At 42.5% G+C, this 23,163-nt stretch overlaps 1 protein-coding gene across 2 annotated transcripts in view; it reads left to right on the top strand.

Moving 5' to 3' along the window:
• SH3PXD2A (SH3 and PX domains 2A) overlaps window positions 1-23,163 on the top strand; it is a 249,054-nt gene that overhangs the window by 202,740 nt on the left and 23,151 nt on the right. For both annotated transcript variants that reach the window (XM_005154542.3, XM_031053830.2), the window contains one exon: window positions 20,303-20,416. In XM_005154542.3, the coding sequence (XP_005154599.2) occupies window positions 20,303-20,416 (114 nt within the window). The remainder of the gene's footprint in view (window positions 1-20,302; window positions 20,417-23,163) is intronic.

Raw genomic sequence — 23,163 nt, 5'->3', positions numbered from 1 at the left:
ACATAGCAGTAGCCAGGAAGCTCCTGGGTGTGTAGGAGGCTGACCACTGTTACGCAGCTATCCTGTTTTGTTTCTACGCTATCCGGGATGGAAAACTTGGAAGTGGATCCTGGCAGAAGCAAAACCTTCTCACAAGACTGTGTGCTTGGAGAACTGAAGTCACGTTGTGGTGTCTAAATTCATAGTGGAATTTGATGATGTTGATTTAAGGGGTCCAAGAACCGTGGTAGAAGTACATTTTTATTCTAAAAATGTAAAGTGTTGACTAGTTGAGAACTGTTGAGACACTAGTGGAGTCTGTGGAGCAAGTGCTTCCAATTTGTATTTGGATGTTTGTCTGTCATTTTCTCTTTCAAAGCCAGTAGTATCTTGCAGGTGGAATTTTGCCCGTAAGTGTTCAGAAAATACTGTTTGAAGGCTGGTAGAAGGGAACTGAGAGGCGAAGGACTTTATGTGTGACTAAGTAGGGGCTGAAGAACTGGCAGCAGAGCAAACTTGCCATCTCTGCTCAAGTCTGGTTTCTGAATAGGTGGCAGAGATTCTGGAAAAGTGCAGTTTCTCATTGAAATGAGGAGCAGGCTTGGGTTGAAGCTGGAGCTGAGTGCTCAGCCTCACTTCCTAAAATTGGAGTTTTCAAACTCTCAATTTGTCACCAAATTGCCTTTTCCCAGCATCATGTCTCTTCCATGCAGCAGAATGCCCTTGATGGGCATCAGTGTTATGAATGTGATCACTGGTTGCTCCAGTTTACTTTGCATTGCATTCTGTAATCCATTTTCATAATGGTTCTCACTCTTTTATTAGTTTTCTTTAAAATTCACAGGAATAAGCTGTAAACGTCAAATGGCTCCTGAACTACGCTTAAACAATTACACATGGGTTCAAGATGAGAAATCAGGTTTCCAGTCCAGACTTTCCCAAAATAGGAGGAATGTGGGTTGTGTTCTGTCTAGCACTTTTGTTTTGGATAGGAGGCTTTTGGTCAATGTCAGCCTTGGAGGGGAGGAAAGCTGTCAGATGCCACAGATCCCAAATGCTCTTTGTACAGTGGCTACAGCCAGACACTGGAGTGTTGGGTTTCAGCTGAATTCGTGAGCAAATTCTTAATCATGTGATGGCAGCTTCAGGGTTTCCTGCCAAAAAAATAAATGGAGAGTAAGCAAAAGCTAGTATGCTCTAATAGGAGCATGCAGAAACAAATAATGTTCCCTAAGGTGCCTGCAGGTATCAGAAAGTTAACTTGTGGTCCTGTCTTCTAGCCTCCAAACCTCTATTGAAAACCTGACTTTCCCTTGCAGTTCTAATGATGCAACCATCTTTTTCCATCAACTCCTTCATTCTTCTGCCTTTGAAAGGTTTCTACTACTTTAGCCCATAGTAATCCACTTTGAACATCATCATGGATTTGATGTCTTCCTGTGGAATATGGCAACAGACTTACTTCTGTCCTTAATGCCCCAAGTTGACTGAACAGCCTGATGGCTATTCGGGCAGGAGCAGTTCACATATAGATCGTGTCTCTATGTAGCAAAGGGAAGTAATTCCATCTCCCTGAAGCTGAGTGATCTGAAGTGTATCCACATTGACAGGACCTTACTATGAAGTGGTATCTTTTACTGTGGCATGTGTCCAAGCCATCGTGGAAAATCCAGGCATTTCTACTGCTGGCTTTGGCATGCCAAGAGTGAAATTCTTGGAGCTCAATATCTTCTTCCATCTCCTCTTCAAAGCCTGTAAAACTGAAAAACTGTGAGTGGAATAGATATTACTACTGGCTTCTTTCCTGTAACTAGGACATAAAGTATTCTGAAAACAAAATAGAGCCTTTCTCCCCCACCCATCCCATATACCTCTCTACCCTTCAAAATCTAAATGTTTGGCATAATGGCTTATGAATGAAGTTTCCTTTGTAAGACAAGCTGGGCTCAAGGTGTTCTTCCATGACGCCCTTTTCAAAGCTGCCCAGAAAAGGGTGAGTAGCCGTGTGCTGGCAGGCCTCCTCGCAGCAGCATCTCTGAACCCAGGGAAAGAATGGGCTGTACCTCAGCTGGATGGTCTGCTTGCAGCAAGTATTACTGGAGCAGCAACCTCCCTTTTCCAGCCTTGCAGGGACCGTGATTATGCTGCTGGACTACACAGCCAGAGAAAAAGCAAGATCCTAATGGAAAACTTCTTGGAAGACTGAAACTACTCCTGCACATCTGTCCTCCTTTGGAAAAGGTATTACGTGCTGAAGTTATGAAATATTGTCGGAGGGGAAAGTGTTCTCTGCTCTCCAAAGATCCAAGAGTATCTAAGTGAACGTACACAGGTCAGCAGCAAATCTCAGGGTGTGAAGAGCCAAATACCATATTCTTCAACTGCGCAGAGAACATGAGCACAGCATTGCCAAAGACAGTAAGTTAATACCTACTGGCCAGGAGTTGATATCTCTGCCCAGCCTCATCTAATTTCATATTAATGTGAAAAGCAAAGATTTGCTCAGACTCAGCAGGACTGGCCTAACAGAATGAAGTGGCACATGAAGATGTTTAATACAGTGTATGGCTTTCTGTAGTCCAAGTTTCTGTGCACTTCCAATTAATTTATTATTGTAGATGCTATGTACCCATTTGGAATCCCCCTCTGTTCATATTTAAAATTTGCTTGTATTGTTAAAGCACTGAGAACATCAGGGGTTTTGGGGAGGGGTTTTGTACTGACTAGCCTAGCTTTGATGTACTTGCCAAACATCTGTGTGCTTTCTATATATTTTCCCCTTGCCTTCAGAAAAAGGATGGTTGCGTTTATTTGTGGATGAAATACTTTGCTAGGAATGGCTGTAAATCTGAAGAGCTGAAAATTGTCAAGTGAACTTGTAGACAATAGTAATGGAGAGTAAGGAATTAAGCCTGGTATGCAGTCTGGAAAAATTAAAACTCTTTAAGAATCTTTTTTTCTGGCATGGAGACATCTAGAGATTAAATATCCTGGAAACCTGAGTTGGAAACTTGAAACTACTGCAAAGGGTGACCATTATGGTGCGACTAGCACAGGGTGCTGGAGTTCATATTAGCCCAGGCTATACTGCATGGGCAAGAGCTTGTTCTCTTTCTAAATCTTCTGGTGCCCCATCAAATAGCATCTGATTTAAATGAGCAGTGATATTAGTAGTACTCACTGATGTTAAAGTGGACATACTTGTTATGCAGATTGAAGATTTACTGCTAAATCCATGGAAAAGCCATGGCATGTAAACCTGAAAGAAAGCTTGGTAAATGTGGTTTGGGTTTTGCTCTTAAAATCTGATTCAGTGTAAATTTTCATATTTTCTTGATGGGCCACCTATCAAGTGGCTAAAAGGGTGCTGATATTTGATGAAATAGGTAAGGGAAATCCATATTCTATTTTTTATTATCTCATTAGATTACATCATCATTGTAATGGTGGCTTTTAGGTTTTTTTTTCTTTCCTTTTTAAAACACCTTCAAAAGAAATTTAAAACCACAAAAGGAAACCTTGAGAAATGGGGCTACTTGCAGCCCTGTGTCTCTGGAGGATACAGAATCTGTAGAGAGGTACTGTGGAATGACAACAGCTTGGTTCCAGATGCGTATCATGATTGAAGTATTGGACTTCAAGACAGGGGCTTGACTTGGACACACTTTATCTGTAGGTCTATATAGATTCCTCAAAGCACTTGTGTCACTGATGGCCAAGGGCTGCCTTTGCTTGCAGCTGGTGCTCTGTAAATCCAGCCTCTTACTGAGCATTTCATTGTGATTCAGAGTAAGGATGCTTTTGGAATGTTTTCTGTGCTGGGATTTAGATAATCTGAATGAGAATATCAGCCTTTCGGGAGTGTTTCACAAGTCTTATTCCCAGGCATCTCCATCTGCCAGCTTGAGGTACTGCTGGAAGTGCTGTATCAGTGCTCTAGGGATGAGTGTCACTGGTGCCTGCAGTGTGGTGTTCAGCAAGCATTGGTTCAGCCAAGGAATGTGCCCTTAATACAGCCAGGGTGCCCCAGATGTATTTCATGTATCGGTACAAAGAAGAGCTGTCTAATCTGCGATGAGTCTCTCCAGCCATGCATGTGTTTGGCTTGGACGCTGTCATCCCTGCTCTCAGAGCTGGAGTGTGTGTTGGCAGCAGGGAATCGTTGTCGCAGTGTAATTCTGAGCGCAGAGAGTCAAACCCAAGTTCATCTTGTTCTTTTCCTTCAAACTTACAGCTTGCTTGAGCAGGCAGGGGGTGCGTCAGCTGCTTTTCTTTTTGGTGTTTTTAATCAATAGCTCATCTCTGTTGTAAGAAGTCTTTTGCTAGATCTGAATGAGATGTCATGCTCCTGAGACTTCTGGCTCTTGTTAAAGACAGGGATCTTGCTTGCAAAGCAGGACTTTATGGATCTTGTTTTAAATGGGATAGCTACAGGCACAGAAACAACGATCTGGAGTCACGTTTCACTCACTTTTCTGCATTTTTATTTTGGTTTAACAAATAAATAAAAACCACTGAAGCAGTCTACCCTAGCAGTGCTTCTCAGAAGCTAAAGACCAAAAATAAGTCTTAAGACCCAGTGCAGCACTTAACTGTGCAGCTATGAGACATATATACCCTCAGGTATGCTAGCAGTGCTTGAAGGCAGGGCTCTCGGTATCCTGTATTCTTGACTTCTGTTACTGCTTGCTAACTTTGCAGCTGGATAGGATTACCAGCATTTTATCCAAGGAATTGTGGGTTTTCTCAGATGAGAAATCCCATGAACTCCAACCTTAAAATGCACCCTGGCCTTATCCCAATGCTTCAGGTATGTAGGCAGGCTATATTTTATGTTTCCTTGTATGTTTAGGCTAGAAGTGGGTTCTGTAACCTCTCCCCCAGTTGCAAAGACTTCATCTCATGTTTTTCTTGCTTGCTATGCATTACCTGTTCCCCTTACACACCCTCATTTAGTCTGTAGAGGAAGCAAATGCAATGTTCTTACTTCACTGTATTGAAACCTTTGCAGCTAATTTCTAGAGCCTCATCTGGAGAGTCTGCTCTGATTACTGGCATGGGCTCAGGATTTGAAAACTGAGCTGTGAATAAATAAGCGTAGGCTCATCCAAGGCCTGAGACATAGTTGGAAGGAAAAAAGCAAGTGAGGCTGGAAGTGACAGCACAAAGCTGTGATGAGTTAAAGGTCTAATAGCACCATGGTACAGGCATTGCCCCAGCAAAGGTACAAGTGGCTCCTTGCAGATGGGTTTTTTATCTCTTAAAGATGTTGCTCAGTCCTGGGCTGTGATCCTCAGCAGAGCAAAGTGCTTAAGCCTACACTTGACTAGAACATGCAGTTTGGGGAGTTTCACTGTTTTCCTGCAAAATACTTCTAGTGAATAGGAGACTATGGCCCACTCGGATAATGCAGATCAAAAAGAAAGTTTCCTATTTTTATAAATAAGAAAACTGCAGTGTGAACCTTTTTACAGTTGTAAAAATGGAGATGGAAATGGCATGAAAGATAAGTAACTTCATTCCTTTGTAGTGGTGGTAGAGCAGTGCTGACAAGCACCAGAGCTGCCTCTGGACAGAAGACAGGCCAGAAATGAAGGGACAATCTCTGCTTGAAGATAGATTCAGCTTCTTCTGACCCCCATGTTGTAGGGGTTGCCCTGCTGATGGACAGGCAAATGTGGTAAGAAAGCCAAGTCAACTGGTTAATGGTTTTCCTCATTCTATTTTCTCCAGAAAAGAGATACCAGGAAGGGTATCTCTTTTTCCACAGAAAGGGGAATGGGTGTGAGGTTTCTGCATATCCTGCAAAAGAAACACAGGGAGATATCTCCTGGAAGCCAGTCTTAGCCATGCTGACATCTGTGAGTCATATCAGCAAATGTGTCAAATGTCATACTGAGCTCTAAGGTTACATTAATGAGTATCACCTTCTCCTTAGAGATCAAGACTTAAAAGAAATGAATGTGGGCAAAAATGACTAATTGCTTCTTGCAGTGGGAGGGTGCTCTTGAGATCCCCTCCTGCTGTCACACCTTATTCATTGCATCCAAATAGAAGCAGATCACATCCTGTCAGAGGGTTGGATATTCTCAGGCTGTAAAAGAATAGGAAAGTATGAATTTCTGTTTTATTCAAGCTAGAAAACCAGTCAGGAAGTCAAACCATACGTTTGAAACTTCAGTGGTTGTGATGCTCAAGGCTTTGGCTTGGTCACTCTGACCTTACTGGCTGATGCAATAGGCTGACAGAAATATCTGAGATTTTGTCTGGATCATCCTGCTGAAATGGCAGGGAAGAACCAGGAAAACAAAATCAAAATCTAACTAGTCAAATACTGCAAATGTTTCCACCTTCCTGTCACCTAAATCTTCCACAACTATCTTAGGAAAGCAGGTTAGGTGTCTGTATGATAATTCCTCAGACATCGGTGGCCAGTGACTGTGTTTCTGGAATAGCCTCCATACTATCATTTCAGCTATGGAAAAAGCCATGTTCCTGAAAAGGAGTAGTCTTGTAAAGGTTATTAGGCACAGCACTGGTGAGCCAGGTGATGTAGCATTAATGGCCTTTGAGAGGGTAAATCAGATTTTGAATGCCCCTTTGAATCTTCATCTTCCTTCAGTTTCAAGCGTGGACTATCAAGTATGGACATAGCTTAGCGTTGAGATAATACATGCTGGCAGATGACCAATAAATCTAACATTTGTAGGACAGCAGTTTAAGCCCTTAATTTTAGCACCATGTAAAGCTGGCTTCCAAATCTGATTAAACAAATTCCTATTGTTATTTGGCATCTGGATGAATTTGTTCATTATCAGGGCAGAAGACTTTTCTTTAAGAATTAAAATTAATAAGTTAATACTGCATAATTAATACTAAGAATTATCATGAACTGCTGTGAGTGTCGTGTGTGGCCATTGCCAAAATAAAAGCATCAAAAACCTTGTTTTGTTGTCCCAGCCCATACTATGAGTGTTGGTACCAGGCGACCCCATTCACTGACTTGCATCAGCAACTGGTGACAAACAGGTCAATCAAAGAAAGCATGATCTCCGTGAAAAAGGCTTGTAAGCACAGAAGAGCTGTGCTATATCTGATGGGATTGAGGAACATCAGGAGGTATCAGTTACTAGCCAAGAAGGTTGACCAAGAAATTCTTCAAGGGACTTGTGTGCCTGGAAGGTGCCTCCCTCATGCCTGGAGGGTCTCTGCATGAGTTAAAGAGTATTTGGAAGTGATGTTTGTCCTTCCTCAAAACCTGAAGTCTTGGTTACCTCCTGCAGACTGTATTTCGTGATCTTTTGTTGAGCTGGAATCTCGGAATGTGGTGTGTGTGTGTTGAAGAGCCTATGTAAACAAGGAAGATTGGGGTTAGACCTCTCTGAAATGTAATGGGAAATCCCCTTCCTCAGCAGGGATTTAGCAGCCACAGGAGTGTGTATTTTCTACCCAGGTTGAGCTTTTTCCACTCTGTAATCCTTGCCCGCAGCCCTTGAGAGGGAAGCATGCCAAGGAAACTTCAATTCATTAGTCATCTTAAAATGTGCTAGTAGTCCAGTTGGTCTTGCTGGAGGTGCACTGTTGCATATATTTCACGTTAGTATTGCAGTGAACTCCAACTTACCCTTCCAAATGTGCACACATTAGTCACTAAATTGGAAGTTTTAATACATTTTCAGGCCTTATAAGCTTTTGTTAAATTCTAGCATTCCAGCATTGTAATTAGCATGTCAGTTAGCAGACCTATCCAAAGGCTTATTTACTATCCAGGCTCTTTTACATCACAAGAACCATGCTTTTGTGATCTCTGTTTGTTTTTTATGGCAGTGCCTAAGGCCCAGCTGAGATCAGGGTCCTGTTGTGCTAGACATTTAGGCTTTGTCTCCAGAGAATGGAAGTCTACATAAGTACAGACAAAGGAAACAGTGTCTGAATTTTGGGTGGTGGGGAAAAGGAAGGGGAATAAATAAGACTTGGAAACTGGGGAGGGAAAAATTTCTCCCATGAAAAGAAATGGTCTTGTTCTCAGTTCTCTTGTGGAGAACTCCCCAAAGCTAGGCCAGCTCCCCAGCAGCAGGACCATCCTCTTTCTCAGCTTGCCGTGAATGTGCAGCCTCTGTGCTTCATCACTGATGCTTCCCAAAATAAGGAGAATTCAATGCCTTTTGGGGGAAGAGAGGCTATCAATTTGCCTAGAGTGTGATCCTGAAAAGTACAAGGATACAAAATGCCTGAACTCAAGGTTTTCTATGATGTTAGCATCAGAGTAATTGTGGAATAGCAGTTACCCATGCAAAGAAAGAAGATGTATGGAAAATGCAGCACTTGCAGCAGAGTGTGGCCATAGGTAGTTACAGGCAGTCTGGTATATCCTCTTTTGGTAGCCCTATATTGTGGAGAGGGAAGAGTTTAATCTTGCATGCATGCATAGGGTAAGCTTAAGTGACTCCCTGTTGAAAAGATAAACACTATGCCTCTGTATCATCTGTCTAACGGGTTTAGGTAATCCCTTACTGTGCTGCTTATTTATTTTAAATGGTGTTGTATTCTATAATGCACGTGTGTTTGTAATGGAGGGTCTGCAAATCTCAGTTTTTTCCCAAAGACAGCATTACTCTTGCTCTTGTTTCATGGTTGGTTTATTCCTAATGGAAAGGAATAAGTCTCACAATGATAAATTTCTCTTGTGAAGTGTGTGGAGATTGACAGTTCTTCTGCATATCACATCATTAATTTGCCTTGTTAACCTTTATTTAACATCAGAAGATCAGCCTCGCTGATTATTACCAGCAGATCTGTGCTTGGTGCCTGCTCTGGCTTTGTTTGATTAAGCTTGAAGAGACAGAAAGGAGAGTCAGAAAGTGAAAATGTTTAAATATTCGGACTTTGATTTATTGCATGCTTAATGGTGCCTTCCCGAAAGCTGACTGGCAACAGAGCTTGCCAGCAACACAGCCCTTCCTTATGATGAATCTATTAATAGGGGTGTTGCTGTTGATGTTCCCATAGTGCAAGACTTACTCGCTGAGGTGTTTCTAGTCTCTCAAGGCAGAGCAGTTCTCTGCTGAGTCTAGGCTGCCTTTCCAGTCTGTAAGGAACACCAAAGGCCAAATATCAGTCGTCAAAGTCAGTGTTCCAGGTGAGACAACCAAGGAAGCTGAAGGGAAATCACATGCTTACTACCATGTAGCGAAAACCCTGCAAAGATGCTTGAGCAAAGTGTGTAGCCGTCTTATCCAAAGACTAAGCCAGAATGAGTGGAAACAAATGCTTAGTTGCCTGGCTATGTGCAGAGTATTTTCTGCAATGTAAGAGAAGTGAATTTTGCTGAGGCATCTTACCAGAGGTTTTTGCCTCAATAGCTTTCCTGTATTCACCTTCTCTTCTAATTCTGCTGATGCATCTTTTTGTTAGAGCAGATGGAATCAGACACCCCAGTAATTTCTGCTTGCTTTTTTGAAGTCTATGTGGATGAGCTCAGTTATCACCTTCCTAAAGGTGAACGTCCCCTTCTGTTTCCAACTGCACAGTCTGGGTCTTCTCATTGTCTGGGTCTCCATGACAGATAAAAATCAAAGGCAAAACTTTTTGCCCTTTTTTCCCCCCTTCTTTCAGTTTTCCATAATTCCCTCTAAATGGGGCCAGTTCAGCTTCCTGCTGAACAAAATACAGTAACAAGTCTAAGAGTCTAAATTTTAGCAAAGCCTGGGAAAACCCTTCCAGAAATACTGAATTGGGTTTGTAATCTTCTGGGGAGTGTCAGTGATGCTACTTGCCCATGTATGTCCTTGTTCAAGACAATGTAGCTCATTAATGGGCAGCCCGTTAATGCACTGGCTGCTCTTGTAGCCTGCTATTCATCACTCTGGTACTCATTTCCGAAGCTGTCACTTCCTGCAGCCTTGTGCAGGCAGCTCTTTGAGGCTCAGCTCCCGGGGTCACTGCAGAAACACAGCTTGAATGGAGCTTAGGAGAAAAGCAGTGAAGGGTGTCGGAGGGAGAGCAGTGTTCAGTTTGGCTTACATCCGTATTTGTGATAACATACCATCTGGGCTACGATCTTGCCAGACCTAGCTAATAAATAGAGCTGGACAGGAGTTGTGTTTGGACAGCAGAGCTTCAAGGAGCAGCCGGGATATAGACATGGCAACTGTGAGACAGTTATCTGAGTGCTGCAGAGAGATGCTTCTTTGCACACTGTGCTGGACACTGTCAAACTGAGGTGTCTCCATTCCTTTAGCAGGAGTATTGTGGTTCAGAAGAATCCCATAAAAGCTGTTTGTAAAAGGCAGTGGTTTTTATCTGGTGACTCAGCTATGCTTCAGACTGAAATATATCACTGTTTGGTTGCTTTATCCTCTGATTGGTGCTGGATATAGTATAGTCTTTGTTCCTTGCTTCAGGCTCTTGTCCAGTGTTGCTTTGTTCTGCCCTGAGATAACCAAAGTCTGCTTTGGAGGTGGCAGATGTATTTTTCCCTGAAATACAGATTTCATGTATGATTCAACTCTAGCACCTGGAATGTTATTTGGTACTCTGCTAGGATTGTTCCTAGTCCACAGAGTCTCTTTTTCCTGACTGTATGTGGGTTTCCCAGTAAGCCACGTAGGATTTCCCAGTAAGCAACTGGTGCTGTTCTCTACAGACTTCAGAATAAGAAATTAAAACAAAAGCAACTTTTGTCAATCTGTGCAGGAAGTAAATATTGGCTATTCTCTGGTGCCCATAAAAGCCGTTTCCTATCAGCTGGGGCTGGGGGTCTGTAACTCTTTTAAACCACTAGGAAGTAATTTGTAATCTTTGGACAAGATTACTATGAGGCCCATTTGAAAGCTTATTCATGTTTTCCTAAAGAAAGCTTGGACACAGAATGTGTTTGCTTTAAGATTAAGTCCTGTGAATGTAAAGGAAATTACTTGTGAGCTTGACTGTTGCACCCTGTTGGCTGACCACAGAAAACACAACCCCACAACTGGTAATGACTAATAGAGTCTCCGTTGGCTCCTAGGGCTGAGGTCCGTATGCCCTGTGGGTGGAAAACCATCTGTTTGCATACCTCTGCTGTAATCAGTTGTTCACAGCTCTGGAAAATCTGCTGCAGGAGCTGGCTGTTCTGGCACAGCCTTGCTGAAAGCAATGGGTTTGCCCCCCTCTGTCTGTTCTGCACTGTGTGCTAGAGTCCTCCTCTGTCCATGCCCCAGCCAAACCCACTTGTGGTCTGCAGCTCTTGTAATTTACTGATTTATGTAAACATAGTGCCTATACTATCACTTTGGCAGATTCATTAAAACCTCAGATCTATAGTTTTCAGCTTTTAAATGGTGGGCTGCTGGGAAGGAGATGGGCTTTAAGGATGATAGAGGATGGATTTATTGCTTAACTATCCTACTTGAGCTACATCTTCCTCACAATAGAAACACAGAAGGAGAGAGAGATCAGAAGTCACTTTGGAAGTAGAAGAATTTCTTTACTGTAAGAGTGACAGAGCACTGGAACAGGTTGCCCAGGGGGGTTGTGGAGTCTCCTATGTTGGAGATATTCAAGGCCCGCCCGGACAAGTTCCTGTGTGATGTATTCTAGGTTACCCTGCTCTTGCAGGGGGGTTGGACTAGATGATCGTTCGAGGTCCCTTCCAACCCTTGGGATTCTGTGATTCTGTGACTCTGGGCTATGCCATATGTACATACATGAGCAGGGAAACTCTACTCAGTCATTAGTAGCAGTCAGTATCTTCACTGCTCAGCTTTTGGGACCTACTGGAATAAAGAAAACTTTGGGGTAAGGGAAGGAAGAAAGGAAGATACTGTCCAGTACCATGTTTTGCCCATAGAGATTTAGTGTACTTTTGTACTGCCTGTTAACTGTGTGCCTGCTAGCAATCTTATATTGCCTTGTGGTTACTAAAATCACAAAGACTTCATCCTTGAAGGATGCATGTAAATCTATGGCTTTCTGAGAGAAACAAAATTGCAAGAGAAGATGGAAATTCATACATAACTCTGTGACCAGAACTTGAGGTTGCACAGGAAATCCTGTTTCCAAGCAGATCAGATGGAAAAAAAAGGAAAATCGGCATCAGTAAACAGGTATTTTCTGAGTAATAACTGAGTTGGTACTGTGGGTTGGATGGCAGGACCATGATGGCAAGTCAGTAACCTCTTGAAAGCCATTGGGTTATGGGTGGATCTAGTTTTACTCCAATTACTGTACAGTACTTGGCATTCAGAGGCTAGCAGCTGCATCCAGGCTGCTTGCACAATATAGTATGCCCACCTAAAGATAGCTTTGTTCCTTGTCGTGATTGATGAGATATTTCCTCTGAGTAAAGCACTCCCTCTCTTAGTTTCTTTTGTTCTGGCTGTAAGCCACAAACATGTTGGGCTATGTGGAATGAAAGCTTGCATTGCACAGACAATTTCAGCATTAGGTGTTCTTGAAATCAAGTAAAGCAGGAAGAGAAAGATTATTCTAAATTTATTTTTAGAAGACATAAGAATGTTTGAGACTTGACAAACCCTTTTTTGCAGCTTTTTGGGTTCTGAGTGGCCTGTAGGACCAGCAGACTTAATTGCTTTGTAGATCCCCTGATTTCAGTGGTATGGGGATGCTGGCCAACACTTTGCGCATGTCAGCTCAGTGTATTTTAGAGTTGGCCATGGGCAGGCTTAGCAAGTGGTGCTTTCCTCTGCTTCTGTCTTGGAGACCCCAGGCTTCTAGACAGTTTAGGAGAAGCTGGTGACCTGGACTGTGATAGGACTTGATCTGGGATTTACAGGCAATGTCCAAACTTTTCCATAACTGATAATCACTTCCTTTAAGGACATAACTTGTGTAATTTGCACTGGATTCTGTGATGGCTTTGTGGATGTATGTGCCAATTCTTGAAAACGTGTTTGGCAGATTCCCTCATTCCAGCTGTGTCAATACACAAATCTGTGGTCCTTATTTTTAAAGAGGGAGGGAAAACCCCTGAGTAACAACTGGGCCATAGCAAATAGCTTGCAGATACAACACTTGGAGTTTGTAACTATTGGTTTGTATTATCACAACCCAAAGATAAACTGTGTGCTTTACTTAAAACAGCTCCCTACACACATACACAAGAAGTCACAACTGTAAAAAGAGATAAATATATTAAGTAATTTGCCAAATGTGTACCTCTGGAAAGCTTGTCACCTCCTAGCTTGAACACATGCAGAGATGTGGTATTTCCTAGCTGTCTAATACTCTGAATATCCATCGTCTCTACTAGTGATCTAACCCATAAAGTATTAGAGCCGAGTTGTATATTATCCAGTTTTCTCTTTTCCCATGAACTTTTCCCATGTTCTGAACGCTTCTACTTTTTCCAGAAGTATGAGGAAACATGGTTCCAATCCCAGTAGAAGACTAGGGTTATATGTACTTGAATGCAGAGGTCAGGGTGTGAATTTCCACGTATATACGTGTGTGTTTATGCATATAATGTGATGTGAAACCAATCCAAGCAAGTTAGATGTATAAGCCAGAATCTGAGATGCACTTTGGGACTCTGTATCAAGCACTTATGTACACACCTAGTCAGCTGCTTTTGGTCCAGGAAAAACCTGTGTGGCAGCAATAACCAGGATATTTATTAACATCTACTGAGCCCTGTGTGCCAGCCAGCCCTGCAAACACAGGAACTGGAGTACAGCAGCAAAGAGATATGCTAACGCACAGCTGAGAAGTCTTCATCTATGAATGCCACAGGATAACTTGTAGAGGTGAAGGAAGACAACAGACTGGAAGAATTAGGATAGCAAATCCAAAACCATACAGATATGAAACCACTAGTCACCTTAATAGCCAGTTATTGCAGGAAAGAATGCTATGTGTTACAGTACCCCAACTCTGGGATTCACTTCTACTTTCCTTGAATTCAGTAACACCCAAAGCACTGCAACAAATGTGATTCCCTCTGCTGCTGCTGAATCCTAAGCATTTGCAGATCAGAGAAGAGCAAACCATGGTATCAGCAGTTTGCCTTTTGTTCCAACTTTTAGCTCCACAACACAAAAGGCTGTTAATAGCTAAAATATATCAACAGAGTCCAGCCTTCTTAAAGTCCCCAACTCCTGCTCTCCATTTTTTCTTTCACCTCAGAAAGGCCTCAAGTGTTGTTTCCATCACCAAGTTAAGCAAAACCTGGTGCAGCCTGTACTCTGATGAGAACACAGTTCTGCTTTCAGACCCTCCCTAAGGAGGGAAGGAAAAGTGTTTCCAGTGGCGCACTGCATGTGTGCTTTGTGTTATCAGGGTTCCTAAGTGATGCCATTAAGATTTGGTTGCTGTTATGTTTTTGTAGGTATTCTTATAGATTTTAATTGAACACTGGAACAAGGCACAGGAGTGTGCAGTCTCTCTCCCTTCCTTTTTCAATGTGTTCTTTCTTCACTAAATAACAAAAGCATTGCTCCAGTTTACATATGGAGGGTAGCTTACTGAGCAGAATGTAGCCTGTAGTGTTTGTAATTCTTAACTCAGCTTTTAATGCTATGGTAGAAAACCTGTTCGATAACTCTTATAGAAGCTCTAGTTTCCCATGTTGGGCTACTATGAAAGAAGTGAGAGGTATCATCTTCTCTCACATGAAAAAGTGAACAGTTTTGCCCTATCACAGTGCTGTGGGGCTCTTGAGCTATTTCATCAGCAAATTAAAAAAACTCTTGGAGTTCAGCACTAACTTGGGGTGGTGAGTTTTATTCCTGAATTCCTAAAGCTGCTCTCAGTACCTGGAGTGTAACCACAGTAGTTGCAAACAGGACAGCAACCTTCACTCTTGACTGGGAGAGCAATCAGGCATAGTCATTTGGGCTTGCAACACTTTGCAAAATGAGGTTCCCATGGGAAGTGGGATTATGCATGCAAACCATGCTCCTAGCATGTAGCTTTACCATGTGAACTGTCTAGAATGACCATGAAACATCATTGAGCTAGAATCCTAGTATGTGGCCCAGTCTGCTTTGGGTATGGAACATAAAAGGCTGTGAACCCGTGCTGTGGATCTTAGTTGTGTTAAAGTAGGATGTCTGCCACAAGCACATTTTTCTTCCTTGAGAATGTCTTTCTTTCAGCCCCACTTCCATCTTTAAAACAAGACAAATGCTGTTTCATGGTTGAGTGGTGGCTGCAGTGAAGTCTGCAGTGCACACAGGCTTGGAAACGTTATGTGTTCAAAGATGAAAGCTGCCTTTAATATTTCACCAACTTCAATAATTCATCCTGAGATGACAGCCTTGGTCTTCTCTGCAGTGACTCACACATAGACTTGTGTAGCCCAAGCTGTAGTCAGCTCCACTTTAGGAAGATCTGTTCTGTATATCTCCATATGTAAAAGAAAGATGCCTCTTCTGTGACTCTAAGGACAAAATGCTCAGAAATCAGACACTGGCCTTCATATAAATTCACAGTTTTCAACCCAACACCTTTGCCAAGTGTGTCAGGCTGAAGGATCCTTTTACAGAGACCAGAGCCAGCATGTACAGTGATAGTATCTAACAGTATATGGACACTGTAGTGTATTTTTAGGAAGTGGGTGTGAGAATATGCTTACTGCAGAAAATCCCTCTTGCAAAATGCTACTTCTGGGGCCTTTATATTTCTGCTTATGCATGTTCTTTGGAGGTCTGTCCAAGCCAATTTCCACCGATTTCCTTATGTGTATCAAATGTTCATGTACTGTGTGGGAAGAGCTCTAGAGGGGTGGAAAAAGCAAGTGCCTTCATCTGCGTAGCAATACGCTTACCTTAGCTGTTTTTTAATGAAGCAGGGCACATGTCTGAAGGAAAGTAATAGGCTGTTGGCATGAAAAGTTCTGAATGCCAGGTCTGGAAGTGACCTGATTTCATCTAGCACTTCTTTGTAGGACAATTTAAGTTGTTGGATCAAAATAACCCTCAAGAGTTAGTTCCAAGGCAGAAGGACTTAAAAGGGAGCAGCTCCCTAAAGTCCAAAGAGCACATGTCAAATGTTCTAAACTGCTGCTTGAGTGGGGTTTTTCCAAGACTCTTGAGAGGTGGAGTGTTGTTTAAGTATTTGTTTAGAAGAATGGGTAGTCCACTCATGCAGGAGAAATTCCTGATCACTTCTACAGTGTTGCTATCTTTCTTGTTTACTTTAGTTAAGCTCACAAATTGACAATCAAAGTCTATAGAGAAATTAATGGCTGAAAGGATAATTAGAAACCAGTGTCCAGCATGATCATGCATTTTCACTAAGTGATTTGCAGCTTCTTATGATTAGGTAGGCTTCAACAGGAATAGCTAGGTTTCCTGTTGGTGTGGAGAAAGGGACAATATTGAAGCGTGGATGTGTGCAAACTTGCCTAAAAGACAGTCCTTTAACTATGCTCTAGTAGTTTCCCATGGTGCAGGTTGTGGATAACACTTGCTTTAAGTCTTTTTGCTTTTTTGAAAGCCTTTTGGTGAGAGGACTATGAATACAATTAAAAGCAAGAATATGGTTTTTACAATTATAGTATTTTAGTCATTTATTCACTCATGTGACCAATGTGTTTGGAAATCATCATCTTGCCATGTGTATGTGTATATGAAAAGTTAAACCTTTTGTCTCTTGCTAACTGTTGTAGCTCTAGACTGAAAATACCTGAGGGTTATTGGAGTCTAGGTGGATTCTGAGTAAGGAGGCATCTTGGCTATTGCAGCTAGGGATGCTGACAGATGCCAACCAAAGGGTCAACAAATGTAGGAAGAAAATCGTATTTCTACCTTAAAAAAATCATATTATTGGATTAGTATTAAGGCAGGATTTGGAGTAATGAGGCAAAGATCAAGCTGAGCTTGGGCTGCACACAGTGGCTGCAATTCATTCTGTGCCTTCTGGGAGACTCAAAGGTCCTTTGAATCCTCATCAGGGATGAGGGCTGATGAGTCTCGGTCTAGGCATCCATGCCACATCAGTTTTAGAATTGTGTTTTGATGTATGAGAGGTAAGGGCATCTGTAAGGGTTAACACAAGCTGTAAAGCACTGCCTAATTTTTACAGATGGTGTGAGTGCAAGAATGAACCTCAGACTGGCTTGGCAGTGCACAGAGATAACTTTACATAATTCTCTGCAGATGTTGCTGCAGAATGGTTTTAATAATGGATTGTGAAGTAGAGCCCAATTCCAGCATAGAGGGAGAACTCCAAATAAATGCAATGTTTTGTTCACTGTTTCAAAAGCAACTTCTCTAACATTTCTGTGATGCTCTGGGTAGTGAAAGATGGCAGGGGAGGGGACAAGAGATTGTTTGAAAAAGTCAGGATTATAATGGCACAACCTAAGGCCAGTCTGTCTGTAAACTGTGAACCCCCATGAACTTGGCAGTGAGGGAGGAGGATAAATAGTGGTGGGACCAAATGGCAGCTACCCTAGTCCTTCTAAAGAGGGGATGCTGCAGAGCAAGTACTTCATGATCAGCTAGGCAGAGTTCTGTGCATGGACTGCATTGTGGAACTTGTCTGTGCTTCAGCCATTTTCTGCTAGGAGTTTAATTCTTGCACTATGTTTTAATTTCCTGGCTTAGATATGCCATCATAATTCAGTTTTTTGCCTCATAGGGAGTGAGCTACCTCTGCAATCTCTGCTCAGCCACTCTAAGACCGTGAACATCTTGCTTGTGAGCATCATCTGGTTTTGACTTCTCTGCTGCCAGGAGTGCTGCTGGGAGTTTTTCAGGCTTCTCAGTTGTTCAGGCAATTTAAGTCAAACACACTTTGTGTGTGTGTGTGGACATGCCATTCAGTGAGCTGCATTAAAGCCTTTGTTTTGTCCTTCTGAGAAGCAAGCTTGAAATGGAAGAAGAGTTCAAAAGCAGAGACTGGTTTTCTCTGAATCTGGACAGATGCTGCTTTCTCAGTAGCTGAGGAGGTTTCTCAGATATACTTTACCCCTGCACATAGTTTATAAAGGGAATCTTTAGAAACAAGTGATAACTTTCATGAGCTCCATGGAGATGAGGAGCTTCAATCTTAGTGAAGGCTTGAAGAATCAAAGCAGCTTAAAAACTCCCTTAGACTGTTACATGCTCTGTCTGCACATTGAAATGGATTTGGTTGAGTTACTTGACTATAACCTTCCTCAAATGTGACTTGACTTCCAGCCAGTATGTGGGAGCCCGTTCTTAAGATCAGTGGAGTTGGGAGATTTCCTTGTTAAGGCTTTTTAGAAGCAGTGGGGAGATACGTATATGCATGCCTAGGGTTGGTGGTGAGGGGTTGCCTTTTAGCAGGCAGCCCTGTTTAGGTGGTTTGGATGGAGGCTCAGCTACACTATGGCCCCAAACACAAGACCTTTAACTCAGCTCTGAGGCCATGATGCAGCTCAATGAGCCAAACCAGAGGAGGTGTATTGTGAAATGGGCTAGCACTGTGTCACAAGTCTGGGCGATCCAGGCCTCCAAAGACGTTTTTACCATGGTTTGAATTTGGCCTGAGCACACGTTCTTAAGTGTAGGCAAGTTCTTTTTGTGCAATTGTGTTTAATTTCTTTCTGAGGAAGAGTTTACATAAACTATTCCAGTCTGATTTATATCAGCTGAAAGCCAACTTCTCACATTTTGTGCCAAATTATGAGTGTGTGCTAAACTGTGTTTGCTATGCATGTCGATACATTGCTAGTGAAATAAGGAACAACCATGGAGATGTGTGTTTGAAACGGTCTGGCAGATCCTGCGTGTTCACTGCTGTGGGCTTCATGGCAGGAGAATCCACCTCCTGCTGAGGGGGAATAACTAAATTTAACTTTCCAACCATGAGCCTTGTGAAGCAAAGTTTCCAAACCTCTACTGGGCCAGAAAATGGAGAGCAGTGTCTGGGGTTTGAGAGTAAATAAATAGAGCTACCTAGCAGCTGTGTGGTGGCAAGTGAGGGGTTTGTTGCTTGAGGCACATTGTCTCCCATCCATGGGCCCCAGAGAGGAGAAGGAGAGTTTGTAACTACTGTTTGCTGATAAAGTCTTCCATGAGAGGATTTGGAATGAACTTGGGTGGCTTTTAGCATGAACACTTGATCATTGTTGGGGTACTTTTGTCTTCAAAGAAAGCTGCATGTTGGCAGAGTCCAGTGAAGCCTCCTTTCCCCTTGTTGAGCTCAGGACTGTGGCCTCTGGCTGTGGTTATCACACAGCTTGGGGATTTGCCCCACCATAAATTAACTAGGCTTTGTGCCCCATCTATTTACAGACCGAGCTGGCTTGTCCCTGCTGCAGGCTTGGGAATCTCCATTGAAATTTGTTGGGTTTATGGCAGCCATCAAGGTCTATAAACTGTTTCGAGGTGCATGTTTAGAAATGCTGGTTTTCTCAGCTGCCTTTGGGGAGGCTGGAAGACTGGGGTTGAACAATAGTTTGCATTGTCCTGACAAAGAAACTTGCATTTTGGGGGAGACTGGGAGATTACAGAGAACAGCAGAAATGGTTAACCTGCTTGGCTTTCTATTGTCCTGTATCTTAACCCTGACCTTATCTGAATGGAGCAGAATCTAGTTATGCTCATATCTGAGGGCAGCAAGCTCTTGGATGAGTGAGTCTACATCAAAACCAGTGGATGATTCAATAAATCAATGTAGCCAGCAAGAAAAGAGGCAGAAATAGTTATGGTTGGGATGTATTTACCCTAAAAATGGCTCACCTATAAATTTTATCCATGGGTGTGACCTAAACATTAATTGTGTAGAGTTGGTAAATATTGAAGATGTTTGTAGATAGTGGTAGAGACTTGGATGTTCAGGTGGGAAAGCAAATAGCTGGTGCTTATGGCCTGAAGTCACATTTCAGTTAGCTTTTCTCTTGTATTTCTGCTCTGCGCAGTACTTCCCAGCTTCCCAGGGAATTGAATTCAGGTCATGTTTGTTAAACAACAGCTGTGGTGAAAAGTGCTCTAGAAGCACTTCTTTTGTATCCTGTTTTGAAATATGTGCCCTTCTACTGAAGTCTTGCCTATTTCTGTCTTTTGACTTCTGTGACCTCATCTATATATGTACAAAGTGTTTTGATACTGTAGATGTACATGTCGCGAGACTTGCTTTGGGAAACTGAATTGGAGAACTCAAATCAGAGCTTTCATAGATAGACTTCAGGTTTCCTAAAATGAACTGTTTGCTGCATTGTACCCTTTTTTCACATGAGGCCTGCCTGCCCATTTAATTTACTGCTGTGAGAGTATCTCATAGAAATTGTATGATAGAACTAAACCCCCTCTCTACTCAAAGCTGTTGACTCTGCGTTACCTCTTCTGTAGCATCCTGCTTTTCTTATTCCTCTTAATGTTGAATGAGCAACTTCCTTTACTTCTTTTTGTAGGTTGGTGGTTTGTGAGCACAGCAGAGGAGCAGGGCTGGGTCCCTGCTACATACCTGGAATCCCAAAACGGAACCAGAGATGACTCTGACATCAACACATCCAAACTTGGGGAAGGTATGGAAAGCTTTTTATTATCAAGGGGAAACTGGTATTGCTTGCTTTCTGCTTTTTCCCCCATAGGAAAACTCCGAAAACTCTTGCTGCCACTTGTGGCTGTTCATCTAGTGCAATAACCTCTTCTCTTATATCAGTAAAATTGTTACAGAAGAAATTGAAGTACCATGCCTATAATCCCTTTGTGACCAGCTTAGGCTGTCAGCGTGACTAGGGGTTCAAAAGCTGAAATGGTGTTCATTTTAATACCCTTTAAAAATTACACAAACAACTCATGTGCAAGTCCAACTACTATGTTCTGATAGAGGTCTTGGACTTTCATGTCTGCGGAAGGAGAGAACTTGCATGGCATGTTTGCAGAAACTATACAAGTGAAAGCTATTAACTGGAAAAAGATGCTCGATAGAGCCACAGGCCATTGAAAGATTGAGATTTAACTTGAATGGCTGCTTCTCATTATTTTTTAATTAATCTTTGAAACTAGCTTCACTGCTGTTTGCTGTGGTCTATGATTGTGTGGAAAGGTAATTTTACTTGGTGTGGTCTCATTCTGTTAGAACCGAGATGCCATTTGTCATGTATATGCATTTAGCTGTGCTGGTTTTTGGCTAAAGATGCTAAATTCAGGTTCCAGAATGGAATAGTACAACCTCACATGTTCCTCTGTTCCATTATGAAAGACTAACCACATCTTAATAGACTTCTCATGTAGCAACTGTGTACAAAGGACACTTTTATTGTTATTTTCTCCATTCTAATGAATCTCTGCTAAATTTCTAGGTGCTCTTGATGTGACACTTATGTAAAACGTATGTGAAAACTCAGCTGACCTTTCCTTGCAAGCAGAAGGATTAGAGATGTGTAGGGGTGGCCATCTGTCCATTAAGATAGCACACAGGCAAAACACAACTTTGTGCTGGGCCCCAAGGGGTGACATCTGTGGCTTATTGAAATCTTTGGCTCTGTAGTTCATTTTTCCCTGCTCAAAGCTACCCATATCCTGGGTCACTTAGGGTTTAGAGACAGACTGGCTGTAGACTGGTAGGCAAGTAACCAGTCTGGTATGATGCAACATCTTAGCAGATGCAAAAGCAGTTAGTAAAGCTTCCCTGTTAGTAAAGAGCAAAAGCTTACTGCTCTTTTCTGAAAGAGTTGAAGAATGCCCTGTCTGTTGGTTTGTAGCTTCCTCCCTTTTCCTGACTCTTAAATATGATGTATGCTTGACAGCCTTATTGCTTTCATTTCAAGCTCTCCTCTGGCTTTCATGTTGCCCTCTGGGGCATACTCTGCACAGGGCTGTTGCCACACAGCCATCTTTCCTGGGTAATGGAAAATCCATGAGGTGTTCCTTATCTTTTTCCTCTTGGTCCCCTTTAATCCATTATACTGCTCTCCTCAGCTATGGTCAGCAGTCCTCCTCCCTGCCTTATTCCAAATCCAGATATGCTGAAACCTGAGACTGTTCTTTCCTTTCTGTTCAGTTCCATCCCAGTGACAAATGTAATTGCATTACCTCCACAGCTGTTTTGATGTGCCCCAACTTTCGCTTGCTTTTCTGTAACTTTGTTTTCTGTTATTAACCACATAAGCTGAGACTTCTTTTGTTCTTTGTTGTGCGTCCTGCCCCTGTCCCCTCAGTTCTTTACTTGGGCTGCTCTTCTCCTCTACTAATAGTTACTTCATAAGAGAGGAAAGAGCTCAGATTCACTCTCTTTAAAGGAAAGCATATAAAAGTGTACATACTTACACAGAAAACTTTGTCAGGAGCTAGGACCTCCCATATAACTGAGGAGGAAGCCACTTTCAGTTCACTAAGTGCCCTAGTCTGTGGATTTAGAGTTCATGCAAGTTTCAGAGTGACTCCTGGAGATGTTGGCTTCCTGCAGCTGTGCAGTCTATGCTCTGCCTACTTCGAAAGGGTAGAAACACTAATGCAGGGAGCTTTCTGTATCTGCCTTGTGGCCCTCTCCATTTGCAGCAAGCCTGGAACAAGTCCACCAGCGAGGCACACTCATAGGTCTGCTCCACTGTGGCAGCCCCTTGTAAAGATAAGGAGGTGCTGAATGCAACTTACTAATAATGCTGCCTCTACATAACAGTAATATTTCCATGTGTGTTTGTTTGAATAGTCTGTTCCCTTAGAAAGACAAAAGTGTTTCCTCCCTGCACTGGAGCCTGCACAACGTCTTTTGTCAGGATGAGGGTAGACAGTTGACTGCTACCTGGGCCTGTGTTTAGACCAACACTGTCCTACAAGGCTTGGAAAACATTCAGAAAGCAATCTAAAGAAACATTTGCAGCCACAAGAGCTGTAAAAGTAAACATCTTAAAATGGTCTCTGCAATGGTTTAGACACTTGTTGATAAATAACCTTTCTGGTGACTACCTCTAATATGATCAACTAAGTCCAAGTCTGAGGTCAATTGGCAAAATTCAGTATTGTTGAGGGGAAAAAAGCCTGGCTCATAAAAAAGCATCATGATGTAACAGGGCTATCACTGGGGGGTTGTCATATGTTCTGAGGAGGAGAGTGTGCGGTGGATCTGTGTGACCCTCTGTGTCCAAGGGGTGCTCCTGGATGGCTGAATCCTCCGAACTCCTAATGTGAGCAAGGAGCTGTGGGGGACTGCTCTGTGTTGACAGCTGAAGCAAATCCTACTCCTTCCACACCTCTCCTGCAAGCCTTTAAGTTCGATATCTTTCATTTCTTCCATTCTTCTATAGACACCTGCTAATACAGGCAGCCT

Source organism: Melopsittacus undulatus, chromosome 4, assembly GCF_012275295.1.
Source record: "Melopsittacus undulatus isolate bMelUnd1 chromosome 4, bMelUnd1.mat.Z, whole genome shotgun sequence".
NCBI lineage: Eukaryota > Metazoa > Chordata > Aves > Psittaciformes > Psittaculidae > Melopsittacus > Melopsittacus undulatus.
The sequence above is the reverse complement of the archived record's forward strand: the minus strand, read 5'-3'. Positions and strand labels throughout refer to the sequence as shown.